Source organism: Drosophila bipectinata, chromosome XL (genome assembly GCF_030179905.1).
Source record: "Drosophila bipectinata strain 14024-0381.07 chromosome XL, DbipHiC1v2, whole genome shotgun sequence".
NCBI lineage: Eukaryota > Metazoa > Arthropoda > Insecta > Diptera > Drosophilidae > Drosophila > Drosophila bipectinata.
The window spans coordinates 17,169,002-17,183,901 of record NC_091734.1 but is presented as its reverse complement, the minus strand read 5'-3'; the positions used below and the strand labels follow the sequence as shown (position 1 = coordinate 17,183,901).

The window sequence follows — 14,900 nt, the reverse complement described above, 5'->3', positions numbered from 1 at the left end:
TAAAAAGTATTTCCTTACGTGCATCGACAACTTCTCGAAATTTGCCGTAGTCCAACTAGTTCCCTCTAGAACCATAGAGGATCTCAAACCAGCACTACTAAAGCTGATTTCTATTTTCCCTAAGGCCAAGGTCGTATATTGCGACAACGAACCATCGTTGAACTCGCACACCATCGTGACCATGCTGGAAAACCATTTCGTCGTTAGCATCTAAAATGCTCCGCCCCTACACAGTTTCTCCAATGGACAAGTGGAGCGCTTCCACAGCACGTTGGTAGAACTTGCTAGATGTCTTAAGATCGATAAAGGCATCAGCGATACCGTAGAGCTGATACTTCTGGCCACGGCCTGATATAACAAGTCTATCCACTCGGTCATTGACAAGAGACCGGCTGACGTGGTTCAGGCACAATCAGGTGAGCCACAATATGAAATTCAAGATAAAATTAAACTCGCCCAAAACAAGCTCCGGGACAGGGAAAACGCTTCCCGCCAAAATAGAGTATTCGAGGTTGGCAATAAAGTCCTAGTGAAGTCCAACAGACGCCTAGGCAACAAACTCTCACCATTATGTGAAGAGAAAACCGTTGAAGCGGACATGGGGACCACAGTCCTCATTGAGGGGAGGATGGTCCACAAAGACAACCTTAGGTAGGCCGAGCGCGACCATGTTATCGCTCGCCTGATAAATCAAATATGGTCTTGATATGTTCAACATGTTCTTCTATGCTCTTAGAAAAAATGAGAACATCGTCCATATATACCAAACATATGTGTCCTATGAATGGCCTAAGTACGTTATTCTTAAGGCGTTGGAATGTGGACGGAGCGTTTCTTAATCCGAATGGCATACGCAAGAATTCGTAGTGCCCACTGGATGTAGAAAATGCTGTCTTATGTATGTCATCCGGATCCATCTCGATTTGGTAAAACCCTTTAGCGAGATCTAAGCTTGTGAAAAACTTACATCCACCTAATTTGTCAAAAATCTCGTCAATATTGGGTATAGGAAAACGATCCTCGATTGTCTCTTTATTTAATTTACGGTAGTCTATAACTAACCGCCACTTCTTGAGATTTGAGGCATCTGTCTTCTTCTGGACCACCCATAACGGACTATTATATGGACTATTAGAGTGTCTAATTATTGTTTGCTCGAGCATCTCGTCTATTTGTCTGTCAACCTCCTCAGTATGGATCTCAGGATATTTGTAAGCTTTTGAGTAACATGGAATATCGTTTCTTGTTTTAATGCTATGTTTGACTTCGTTAGTAAAGGTCAGATTTTGATAATTCCTATAAAAGAGGCAATCATTTTCATGTACAAGCTCTTCTAGCAAAGTTTTTGATTCCTGATTGATATCGATTTTTTGGATTGAGTTATTAAGAGTTATAAGTTTGTGTGTTATATTAATGTCGTCTTGTATAAAAAGTTTTAGAGTTACGTTATTAATTATTAACTTCTTGTTAGGATAATCTATGACGGCATTTAAATCGTTTAGAAGGTTCCCTCCTATTAGCCCGTCGAAATTTTGATGGAAATTATATTCGAGGAATTTACACCAATAATTTTTTATATTAAATTCCTTAAATGATGGGAATCTACATAATTTTTTTATTTTTATTTCGTTTCCTAGAGCTCGTATTTTTATATCAACATTGGTTTTCCATTTTGGGTTACAGACGTTTTCGTTAATGATGCTGAACTCTGCTCCAGTATCTATAACGAAAAGTAGTGTCCTAACGTGAGTTTTAATTTCTAGGGTCTTATAGGGTAATCTTCTGACCCTACCGATTGAAAATTTCCACTCGATTGATTAATTTCCATTGGTTCCGAAAACAGTTTATTTTGCCCAGAGGACTAGCTGTTTCGGCTATTTGTTGACATTTTTGAGCATGCGCTAGCTGAAGTGTCTTTTGCCAGTTTTTGGTTATCCTGGAACCTTGAGTTGGTACTGAGTTTATTATTGCCAGGTTTGAAGTGGGTTTGCTGGCCTTTATTAGAATCGTCCGTCTCAGATACTAGTTGCTCATTAGAATTTTTATTATCATCGCTGAAATTTGACCTATAGTTTGGTTTACTATTTTTATTAGTTTTCCGGAAAGGTCCGTAAAACGTATAATTCTGATGTCTAGCATCCTCGATGATTTTATAGGCCTCATCTAATGTTTCGGGGTTTCTAGCAAAAATCATAGTCTAAGTCGGCTTTGGCAAGTTATCTCTAAATACTCGCAAGGCAATTCGGTTTACTTCGCCTGTGCTGTATGTCTCGTCGTTGTGTGTAAGTATACGATCATGCAAGCGATTTGCAACGTCGTTAATTTTATCATAATATTGTTCTATTGTACCGTCTACCCTACACATTTTAAGCATGTCCATTAAGTTATCGCTGCTTTCTTTTTCTCCGAAGTTTTTTAGCAAAATTTCTTTGAGTGTATCCCAATTTTCGATTTTACCGTACCTGTGAATAACTGGTCTTGATATTCCTACACATTTATTTCGTACAAAGCCGAATAAGATTTTTCCCGTTGCATCGTCGAAACCGGCGACGTCGGCAAATTCTGGCACTGCAAAAACCGAGTAACGGACATTTTTGCAGTTGATGAAAGGCGGGAAATTCTTACTGTCGAGCACAACAGAGCTCACAGATCTGCCCAAGAGAACGTGAAGCAGGTACTCTCCGAGTACTACTTCCCGAAAATGGCCAAGCTAGCGACGAAATAGTCATTTCATGCAAGACTTGTGCCAAGGCTAAATACGACAGACATCCAAAGAAACAAGAGCTTGGCGAAACTCCGATCCCATCTCAAGTAGGAGAAATGCTGCACATAGACATCTTCTCCACGGATAAAAAGTATTTCCTTACGTGCATTGACAACTTCTCGAAATTTGCCGTAGTCCAACTAGTTCCCTCTAGAACCATAGAGGATCTCAAACCAGCACTACTAAAGCTGATTTCTATTTTCCCTAAGGCCAAGGTCGTATATTGCGACAACGAACCATCGTTGAACTCGCACACCATCGTGACCATGCTGGAAAACCATTTCGGCGTTAGCATCTCAAATGCTCCGCCCCTACACAGTGTCTCCAATGGACAAGTGGAGCGCTTCCACAGCACGTTGGTAGAACTTGCTAGATGTCTTAAGATCGATAAAGGCATCAGCGATACCGTAGAGCTGATACTTCTGGCCACGGCCTGATATAACAAGTCTATCCACTCGGTCATTGACAAGAGACCGGCTGACGTGGTTCAGGCACAATCAGGTGAGCCACAATATGAAATTCAAGATAAAATTAAACTCGCCCAAAACAAGCTCCGGGACAGGGAAAACGCTTCCCGCCAAAATAGAGTATTCGAGGTTGGCAAAAAAGTCCTAGTGAAGTCCAACAGACGCCTAGGCAACAAACTCTCACCATTATGTGAAGAGAAAACCGTTGAAGCGGACATGGGGACCACAGTCCTCATTGAGGGGAGGGTGGTCCACAAAGACAACCTTAGGTAGGCCGAGCGCGACCATGTTATCGCTCGCCTGATAATTTCGCTTTTTATTATCTTTTTTCTAGCCACTTGGCATAAGTTTTGCGCCCTTTATTATTTTAATCATGCTTTGGTGGTTGGCTACCCAACTTCAACAGAATTCATAACAAATCCAAATTACAGGTTTTCAACCATATCCCTGATTCTCCTCTTGGCCAAAACTTGAAAGGGCCACAAAAAGGTATGTGTTGTTTAGATTAACATATTATTTAACATAATCAATCTTTACTTTACATATTTTGAAATATGAGCCGAAAGATTATGTTATAGCTGACCGCGGTCTGACTGAGTCTGTGGCAGTTTGACAAATAACAAAGATTTATTTTCTCATTTCAAACATAGCTAGCAATAATAAAGGAAAACGTTATTAAGTAATTTCTCTGCGAAACCATGGAAAAGTCTATTTTGCGCGTTGAGTAGGAAAAGTGCCCGAGGGCTTTTGAGATTTATCTCATTGCGGAAAAAAATTGATACCCATACGTAAGAGGAGTTGTTATTTGTATGTTGTTGGGCCACAGCTTTAAAGTTCAGCAGTCTCCTTACCCGTCGCTATTATAGATGATGATGGGGATGAAGATATAGATATCTATATGGTACTGGTCGAAAAATTAAATGAATATTTTTTTCTAAAGCAGAATATCTGTCCTACAGAAGGAGAAGGTTTTGCCAATTTGTGTTAAGATAACGTAATCAAATTCAAAAATGTGACTTTGGGGCCACTGAAGCAGAAATACAGAAGTATTTGCTAAAGGACAAGATAACAGCCAGCTTCGCCGGGGTGGAGCTTAAATGGAAATTTATGAAGAAAGAGTACACTTTGTCTCAGGTGATCTCTGAAACATCTCTGAGGCAACATCTCTGAAAGGCACATCTCTGAAAGGCACGTGAACCTAAATAAACGACTTGAATGTGGAAGATGAAGTCGTAAAGGTCACACTAACAGCAGCCCATCATGTCCAGCCATTAATCAAAAGTACAATAAGTGCACACGGGTTGTCCATTTTGCAATTTAGACAAATCTAAAACGACAACGATCCTATAATAAAAATGATACTAGTAAACGTCAACGCAGCGAAGTACTTTCGGTAGAAGGGCTTGAACGCAAACCTTAATCAATTTGTTCAATCAAAAATCCAAAGCGGTGATGAGGATGAGATTATTAAATGTCGAGTGGGTGGGTGCAAACTGTCAGTGATAATTGATTTCGGATCCCGCTATAACCTAATAAACTCAAAGGACTGGTCACATCTTCCGATGAATAAAGCAACTGTATTCAATTTTCGGCTGCAAGTAATTGGCGTTTTCAAAGGTCCTATATCAATAAATCAAAATCCCGAGGTGTGTGCTTCACTTTTCGTAACCAAAAACGAAACGCAGTCACTACTCGAACAGGACACAGCACTCAACGTCATGGGCTCGAAGATAGGAAAATATAAAAATTAACTCCATTTCCAAAGTGGAAAGGATTACTGGTGAAGTTATCCATAAATTCAAATGTTAAGCCAGTTCAGCAACTGATAAGGCGAATAGCAATTGCACTGGAGGATAAAGTAACATCAAAATTGGATGAAGATCTTGCTCTTGATATCATTGAACCAGTAACAGGCCATCCTCCCTGGATATCGGCCATGGTGATTGCATTTAAAGAAAATGGTGACGTCAGAATATGCATAGACATGAGGCTGGCAAATAAAGCAATGTTGAGGGAGAGTTACCCACTACCAGTATTCGACACCTTTATGACCAATTTGAAGGGCGAAAAATATTTCACACGACTAGACCTGAAGAGTACATATCACCAGTTAGAGTTACATGAGAGAAGCAGGAGTACCACTTTCAGTACCCCACTCGGGGTGTACTTGGCGTTAACTCTGCTCCTGAAATTTTTCGAAGAAGACTTGAGGATCTCTTAGCATCATGTAATAATGTGATGAGCTACATAACATGTGAGAAGGACCATGACGAAGCAGTTCAGAAAGTCAAAGATGACCTCAGGAAAAGTAACGTTCACCGGGGTGGAGCTAAAATGGAAACTTCTGAAAAAAGAGTACACCCTATCTCAGGTGATCGATGTACGAAATAATGCGCTCAAAGTCAAAAGCCGAAACAATAAGGAAAATCTTTGAAATGCATGTGAACCCAAATAATCGACTTGAATCTGGAAGATGAAGTCGTAATGGTCACAACAACAGCAGCCCATCATGTCCAGCCATCAATCAAAAGTACAATAAGTACACACGGATTGTCCATTTTGCAATTAAGACAAATACAAAACGACAACGATCCTATAATCGTTATGATACTAGTAAACGTCAACGCAGCGAAGTACGTTCGGTAGAAGATGGGATTGAACGCAAACCTCAATCAAATTGCTCAATCAAAAATCCAAAGTGATGATGATGACGATGAGTATATTAAATGTCGAGTGGGTGGGCGCGAACTGATTAAATCAGATTAAGTGAAGCTTTACTGATTAAATCGCTCTTTCTATCAACCACTTATGATTAACCTGGGTAGAATTAAATTAACCTGATTAATCACAAAATTTCACGAGATTAGGTCGAGCCATTTCCGAGGAGTATAATGACTTACACCGTTACATGAGAATTTTGGATTTATTATATAATGATAATACTGCGTATTTAATTCATTGTATTGATTGACGCCCTAAAAAGTTATTTTAAAAAAGTGGATGTGTGAACGCCCTCAACGCCCCAAGAAACGTAAAAAATCAAATATATATGCCACTTTTTAAGGTTGACCTTCCCATTTTAATTGGTTACATTTTTATATATGTACCCTTGCAGACGGAATTATAATTAAGGCCAAAAGTGTGCAATGCTCCGCCCGAAGTTAGCTGTCCTTTCTTGTTTTGTATAGCTCTGTAAAGTACATTTTTATTTTTATACCCTTGCAGAGGGTATTATAAATTTGGTCAAAAGTGTGCAACGCAGTGAAGGAGACATCTCCGACCCTATAAAGTATATATATTTTTGATTGGGATCATCTCCTGAGTAGATATAAGTGTGTCCGTCTGTCCGTCTGTCTGTTTCTACTCAAACTAATCTCTCAGTTTTAAAGCTATTGACTTGAAACTTTGCACACACCCCTCTTTCCTTTGCACGCAGTACATAAGTCGAAACGACCGGGATATCCTATAGCTGCCATATAACTGATTGATCGGGAATGACCCAACTTTCATGTTTTTGAAGATACAAAGCTGGAACTTAGTACAGATTATATTTTTAGTCAGTTAATCCGACCTACCAAATTTCATAACGGTCGACCGCCTGTATCTTATAGCTGTCATATAACTGAACGATCGGAAATGGTTTTTGGTAGGAATACCTACGTTGGTATTTTTGAAGATAGAAGTTTGGGACTTTTTTTAGATTTTGTGTTATAATAAATTAGGTTATATTATCATATTCTCATAAGGATCGGCCAACTATATCCGATGTTTGCGATATATATTAACTGCAAGGGTATATCAACTTCGGCTCCGCCCGAAGTTAGCCTTTCTTCCTTTTTTTTTTATTGTTTTGAGTTACAGAATAAGTGGTTTTTGACTGTGAACCTCATTTTCGTGCTCTTTTATCGACGACTTAAATTAACCCCTTTCCCTTTTTTTTGGCATTGTTGACTGTAGAGCCTTTCAAAATCATGGTATTAATGATATTTTTCATAAATTTCCTAATTACTAATCGTGGACCATTTCACAGTGTATATACATACACCACTGGAAATAGCGTCGGAAAGTGTGTGTTTAGGTGAGGGGCAGTGGTGCCGCTCAGCTGTGGATGAGAGCGCATCCGCTCTGAAGAGCGCACCCGCGCTGAAGAGCGCACCCGCGCTGAAGAGCGCATCCGCACTCGCCCCTCTGTGCACTCTCTCACTCGTTGGTTGTCGTCGATCGTCTTTTTTTTGTACTAGTTAAGTTTAAATCCTCTGTAAGCAGACAAATAAAGCTGAACGCGTTCCTTCTGAATTTATGAAAAGACGCCCCCGGCTTCTTACTTCAATACATTTCTGGGATCTTTTGCGGCAGCAACGCCCCCTTACAACTTTTTGGTCCTTCGAGACGGATATTTTGGATATTTTCTACCAGCAGTCCAGGCATTGTTCCGTCAAAGATAAGTACGACATTTTTACCGTCTCCGTCTCTTTGCCGGTTTTCAGCAGTGGTCCGAACATTAAATTTCGTTCACACTGCTGCAAGATTTGTTGTTTTTTCTACGTGTCAACTCCAAGTCCGAGTTTTCTGACACCATGGCACCTTGAATTTTTCTAAAAAAAACAAAAAAAAAACACTACAAAATTTTCCATCCATCTCCGTTTTGTGTGCCTCGCCATATTCCTCGCGAATTTTGGCCTCTCCGTTATCCATTCGCTCGCCAACCGTCGAGGCATATATGCATCCACATATATACACACATACATATATTTTTTTTCGGTGCAATTAATCCGCAAAGAGAAAAAAAAAATCCGCAAGTGAACAGTGAAATTGTGTGGTGACAAAAAAGGGCATATTTAATATTGGCCAGCCGGTGTGAAGTGGTTCCGGTAATTTCCAAGTTCACCGAACAGAAATTATATTATTATTATTGGTGTTTTTATAGCTAGAGAATTGAGATGGCAAGATTGGTTAAAATGCGATTTTTGGCAAAATAATACGACATCCCAAATTTTATAAGGATCGGTCGACTAAATCCTATAGCTGCCACATAGCTGAACAATCGGAAATGACCCAACTTTCGTGTTTTGATAGATATAAACTTGGAACTTTGTACAGATTCTATTTTTGGTCAGTTGATCCGACCCGACAAATTTCATTAGGATCGGCCGACTATATCTTATAGCTGCCATATAACTGAACGATCGGAAATGGTATTTGGTAAAAACAGTTTGGTGTTTTTGAAGATAGAAGCTTGGGACTTTCTTTAGATTTTGTTTTGTAATGAATTGATTATATTATGATATTCTCATAAGGATCGGCCAACTATATCCGATTTTTGCGATATATATCGGGTTTTAACTGCAAGGGTATATCAACTTCGGCTCCGGCCGAAGTAAGCTTTCCTTCTTGTTTTTATTTACTATCAACATTTTACTGCTCCTAATGTCATTTCATTACAACTTTCAATAACATAGTGCGACCAAAAAAATATTTTGAGGAACTTTTAAAGTGTATGTTGGGATCGGGGCGAGGTTGCTACACGATTCCTTTATTCATACTCAAATCAATGATGTGTGGCGCGCGCTAAAAAACTTCGTCCGTTTCCCTCACGTAGCTAGCTTGACCTAGCGATATTCCGCCATTTGACAAATATCGAATAGCTTAACATCTAGCATTTTTCAAAACTAGCTTTAAACATTATTCAACCCTAATTTTAACGTTTTCATTATTCAAATATAAACTTAAATCTATGACGGCGGTAACATTCCCTCCCCCGTAATTAATCCCGATACGTGGTCAGTTACCATTCACCAAGCCGACGTCCAGAACTCCTACCTTTGTTGCTGATCTTTCCATAACGCCATGCTGCGTCTTGATGGTCACGCGTCGAACTTGTCCATCCTTGGCCATCCATGAGCACGTCGTTGTCGTAGATGAGCTCTACGTAATCAGTTACGCGTCCTTTTAACCACAGGTTCCTATGGAGAAGCTCATCTACGACTACGAGGTGCTTTCGATGGTGATTGGTACCTTCTCAAGCCATTTGGTGCGCCTGGTTAATACGAACGCATAGATTTATCCTCTCTATGGGCAGCGGCTTATATTCGCTCGCTGATCCTAGCAGCAGGTGGTTTGGAGTCAGGTCGGCGTCATCCTCGGAATCCAAACTTACGAACGTGAGAGATCGCGAGTTGATAATAAATTGTACCTTCATCAATGCGTATGTCAGCCCCTCGTCGTTGAAAGAGCAACTTGAGCAAATGTTCTTCAAGATTCCTTTAGTTCTCCGGACGAGTCTCTCCCATGCTCCACCCATGTGCGTCTGACAGGCGAACAAAGCCACCTACCTTTCTATTTGCGCCGGCCGTTCACCAATTACGGGCCAAAATAGTCAACGCCTGTATAGGTGAACGGCCTCTCGAAGTTTCCAACTCTTGCCCTCGGGATCGGTGCCATATGGGGTGGTCTGGGAACTGCTCTATTAATCTTGCATCGTTGGCATGTGTTTCGCACAGATTTGTGCAGTACTCGTAGCCGGCTGATATAAGATGAATTTTTAATGTCGTTTATTATAGTCTCATGAGCGAGGTGGTGATACTTTTCGTGGAAGCTCCTAACTATGAGGTTGGTTATCCGGCATCCATGAGCTAGTGTGATGGCGTCCTCAGCTATGTCAACTGCGTTCAATCTGCCTCTTGTTCGTAGTACTCTATCGATGTCCAGGTATGCGTTCAATCCGGCTAATCTGCTTCCCTTGGGGAGCGCCGTTCCCGCGGATAACGTTTTTAGTTCTGCTGCGAAGGCGATGGATTGAGATTGCTTGTATAGCAGCATCTTTGCCTTGCTCACATGAGCCTTTGTCGCGGTTGCTGGCATGTCTCGTCCGGCACATTTCGCTTGCAGCCGATCAGTAAACAGGAGTACTAGCGCCACAGCTCTGTATAACCGCCGCCAATTTGAGAAATCGTTCGCGTTGAACATAACCACTGATTTCGTATGCGTCGTCATCACATGCTTCCGGATCTCCGAGGTATCGATGATGCTCTCCTGCTTCTTGGATATTGGCCAGTTGCTCGCATCGTTCTTCAGGAACTGCGGGTCCGTTATCCACGTCTCTTGTTGGGTTTGCCCGGTGACCTTGGTAGCTCCATCTGTTACGTTCAACTTTGAAGGAATCCACCGCCATAGCTCGACCAGTGTTGTTTCCAGAATTTCGGTGACTCTGTGCATCACGAACTGATGAAAGTTGCGGGGGTCCATAGTTAGGTTGCGTGTGCTCATCATCTTGTGGGCTAAGCGTGCTCCCATAACTGGTGCCTGCAGCTCCATACGCGGAATCGAACGTGGTTTTAAAGGTACCACCTTAGATTTCGCTATCACCAGAGATACGACGACTCTGTCATCCGTTGCCACGCGCAAGTAGCAGACTGTAGAATACGCTTGCTCGCTGGCGTCGACGAATGTATGGAGCCCAATTTGACATGGCTCCGATTTGGCTGCGGAAAAGCATCTAGGGACCTCGAAAGTCCTTATTTTTTACAAAATGGTTTTCCATTGGCGCCATTCGTCTAGCATTCTCTCAGGTAGCTCCTGATCCCATTCAATTTTTTGCCGCCATATAAACTGGAGGAGTATTTTTAGTCGAATCGTTTGGCATGATAATAATCCCAATGAATCGAAGATCGACATCAGAACTTGTAATACTTCTCGCTTGGTAGGGACTGCGTTTTCCGCCAGCACATCACGCTTCAGTCTTGAAAATCTGCAGATAAATTTGAACATATAATTATGTGGGTCCCAGGACATACCAAGTATCTTTTCTGTTCAACAAAAATTCACGGGCTTTTGGCTTCCAACGTTGGCATTATCCTGCAAGCTTTCAAGTACTTCTTCCGAATTCGACGACCAGTTACGGATCTCGAATGTACTTCTGCGATGTACTTCCATTACTTGTGTGGTGATCTGGATCGCTCGATGCTCATGCTATCGATGAAGTCGTCAACGTAGTGCGCCCTTTGGATGGCTTTTAGGGCCAATGGGAACTGTTCTTGGTGGGTTTCCGCGTTCTTGTCTCGAATAAAGTGCGCTATAAACGGCGCGCAGCTAATCCCAAAAGTCATAACTCAAATGACACAGGGGTCTATTTTGTCGCTGCCTTTGTCGTACCACAAAAATCGGTGCGCCTGCATATCTTCCTCGCGAATGTTAATCCTGTGAAACATTTCCGCAATGTCACCACAAATCGCTATTTTGTTGACCCGAAAGGCTAGTAAGACGACTATAAGTGGGTTCAGGCAATCTGGTCCCCTGAGTAAGTAGTCATTTAGCGCGAATCCGTGAGCCTTTGCGGCTGCATCCTATACGAGCCTTATCTTTTTTGGCTTTTTTTGATTCAGCGCTATAAATATCGGCAAAACCATGTACGGCTGTTCTCCCGGCTGGTCCTCGGAAGAATCCTCGGATAGCTTATCCGCGTATCCTTTGTCTAGGAGGTTCCTGATTTGGGCGTCAATCTTTTCGAACAGATCGGGTTTCTGAGAGACTTTTTTCCTCATGCAGGCAAGGCGCTTCAGAGCGTTACCCCGGCTCTCAGGGAGTTTGTCCACCGCGCCACGGAAGTCCAACTTCATATTTTCCGGACTTCTTTTAGCAGGTGCTTTCCAGAATCTTCACTGCCAGCTTATCTTCAGCTGAGTATAGCTTTCGTGGTACGAGTGCATCAAGGTTGAAATGTTCCTTGATGTTGTCATGAAATACTTGCCAGTCGCAGTCGCAGTGGTGCATGAAAATGGATCGTTGTGGGTTCGCCGATTCTTGGATGCTCCATCCTAGCATGCACTACGATGCTTTCGGCTCCTTCCATTTTCCTTCGCGGATCTTGCGAGGGACTGCCAGCTTTCAGTTATTTGTTCCGATTAGCAAAGTCGGCTGGGCAGAGTAGGACTGTAGCGGCAAGTCTCTCAAATGCTGGAATCTATCGTATAGCTCTTTCATATTGACTGTCTGTCTCGGTAATGATAGGTTCAACCAGTAAACCTTATCGCAGTTCATTTCCGAGATTTGGACGGATGCTTTTACGGATCCACTCTCAAATCGAGTCGTCTCTCCGGTCCACTGCAAACACATTGGCGCTGCCTGGCCTTGTATTCTCAGTCTTTGGAATTCCAATGCATCTGCTAAGGTCACGGATGATTCTTCATCTAGAACGGTCTGTCTTGACCGATTGTGTTGGGAACATATTCTGTATGAAGTAACTTATAGTGTCTCCTTGTACAGCCATTAATTAAACAGTTCCCGGTTCGGCATCTATTCCGGTGCACCTTGAGGAAGCAGAAACAGGCTTCGTTTTTCGTTTAAACCGTTTTTTCGAAATAAATCAAGATTTGAGGGTGTAGGAAAAATTTCAAACATGGTTTTATACTATACTCGACCTAATGAACAATTCCTACTAGGTCTCTTCAAAAGTTCTAAATCACTGTCGCACTGTGTAATTTGTTATTGTAATTGCCTTTGCCGATGCTGGGAGCAACACACGTATATGAAATTTCATTTCCCATATGAAACAGCAATTCCAACAACAAAGGAGCACCGAGGGCAATGGGCATCACTGGCTTAGAGTCTTGACAGTCGATCCGATAAACAAAAGCATGAAAATTTAAATCGTGATGGAGAGTAAAACTTATCTTAAATAAAATATGAATTAAATTAGTAGTTTAGAGTATGTTATAAATATAATGTTAAATAACATTTAAATTTCCTAAAAAACTATTAATGAAAATTCCTAAACTTAAATTGGTAATGAAAATGTAAAAATAATGTTAAAACAAAGTAGGTTCAATAGATATTTAAAAAATTGTTTTCGTTTTTTAGGATTTTGACAATTCAGTGAAGACTTACTTGATCTGTATGAGTTATCTTTCAGCGACTTCCACCTGCTTAACCATATATCGGTTAAAGTTCTTACAAAGCTGATGATTAAAACTAAGCGTCTGAATAATTTCTTGTTCCTGTTGATGGCTTCCTGCGCCATCTGCAAAGGGTGAGGTTTCGTGGGGGATGATGGATGCTGTTGATCGCTCGTGTTTGCTAATGTGTAGGGGGCTGCTGGCGCACCACTATAGAAAATTTGACCATTTTTTGGCCATTTTTAAAATAAGATCAAAAACCATTTTTTTAAGTAAGATCATTAAAATAATTTTAAGTGCAAAGAATCATCAATGGCGTCAATAGATGACGGCACTTTAACGTTATGGGCTTTCAAAGACAGCCATTCCGATAGCCAAGAAAATGAATGTGAAATAAATAAATGTGAGTGAATCGACCTTCTTATCGGAGCCAGTCTGTTTTATGAGCTGCTGTGTGTTTGGCAAATTAAGCTATCAGCCGGCCTGCCATTGCTGCAGAGAACCTGACTTGGATGGGTCGTGTGTGGAGACGGTTTATATGTCCAGAGATCCAGAGAAGATCACTCGTTTTCACTGCTCCCAAGGATGTTCCGAAGAGCGTAACTATGCTGGATTATCTACTCCGCCGGTTTTGGGAAATCGAAGACTGCTCCGAGCCTATTGTGAAGCGGACAAAGGAGGAGCTTGATTGCGATGCGAATTTCATGCAACATGTTGCTCGGCTGGATTCCGGCGCTTACGCTGTGAGGCTTCCGTTAAAATGCGGTTCTAAGTTGCAGGGAGAATCTTACCCCCAAGCCGTTCGACGGTTTCTTTCCCTCGAAAGGAAGCTCTGTTGCCGTCCTCAATTGAAGGAGCAATATACTGCCTTCATAAAGGAGTATTTGGAGTTGGGTCACATGTTTCCAGTCCCTGCTGATGCGAGCGTCACTGGCCAATACCTGCCACACCATTATGTTTTAAAGGAGGACAGTTTAACAACCAAGCTCAGGGTTGTTTTTGATGGATCTGCTGTCACCACTTCTGGATATTCATTGAATGACGTGTGGATGTCTGGCCCAGTTATTCAGCCAAAGTTACTGCATATTCTATTAAGGTTCCGATGCCATCGGGTGGCCATTACTGGAGATATTTGTAAAATGTATCGTTGCGTCATGGTTTTTCCTGAGGACAGCTATCTTAAGTGTATTCTTTGGCGGGATTCCACCCAGGATGAGTTACAGTTAAGCTGGATACTGTCACCTATGGACCGAAGCCTGCCTCATTTTTAGCAGTTCGGACAATGCATGAATTGGCAGATGATGAGCCATTAATGTTTCCAAAGGGGACCGAAATTCTGCGTCGCGACTTTTATGTGGACTGATCGCTTGCTATTTTCTTTTGAAGGGATTCAGTCAATCTCAAATCCCACTAGGCGCATCGTTCTTTCTTCAGTCGCTGGGCTTTATGACCCATTAGGCCTTGTCGGTCCTGTAATTTCAAAGGCGAAGATCTTTCTCCAGAAACTGTGCCGGGAGAAGTTGTCCTGGGATGAAAGTCTTCCTCACGCTCTTCACTGCGACTGGAATATGATTTGTAGCAGCTTTGTTAGAACGCAGCGCACCGAATTTCTTAAATGGGCGCTCGAAGTCCATGGTGGAGATCCATGGATTCTGTGACGCCAACATTGAGGCGTATGGGGCATGCGTTTATGTCGTGTCCAAGGGCGCAGGATTTGCAAGATATTTACTCTCTTCGAAGTCCCGAGTTGCGCCGTTAAAGACTGTAACAGTGCCGAAG

General features: G+C 41.8%; 1 protein-coding gene across 1 annotated transcript; it reads right to left on the bottom strand.

Moving 5' to 3' along the window:
• Positions 1-9,591: 9,591 nt before the first annotated feature.
• LOC122321338 (uncharacterized) lies at positions 9,592-10,545 on the bottom strand. Its single transcript, XM_043211177.1, has one exon. The coding sequence runs from the start codon at positions 10,543-10,545 to the stop codon at positions 9,592-9,594; it is 954 nt and encodes a 317-aa protein (XP_043067112.1).
• Between the last annotated feature and the right edge of the window lie 4,355 nt (positions 10,546-14,900).

Bases quoted from the DNA above. Each gene is read 5' to 3' on its own strand.
- LOC122321338 (XM_043211177.1), bottom strand. From the start codon at position 10,545: ATGGAGCTGCAGGCACCAGTTATGGGAGCACGCTTAGCCCACAAGATG.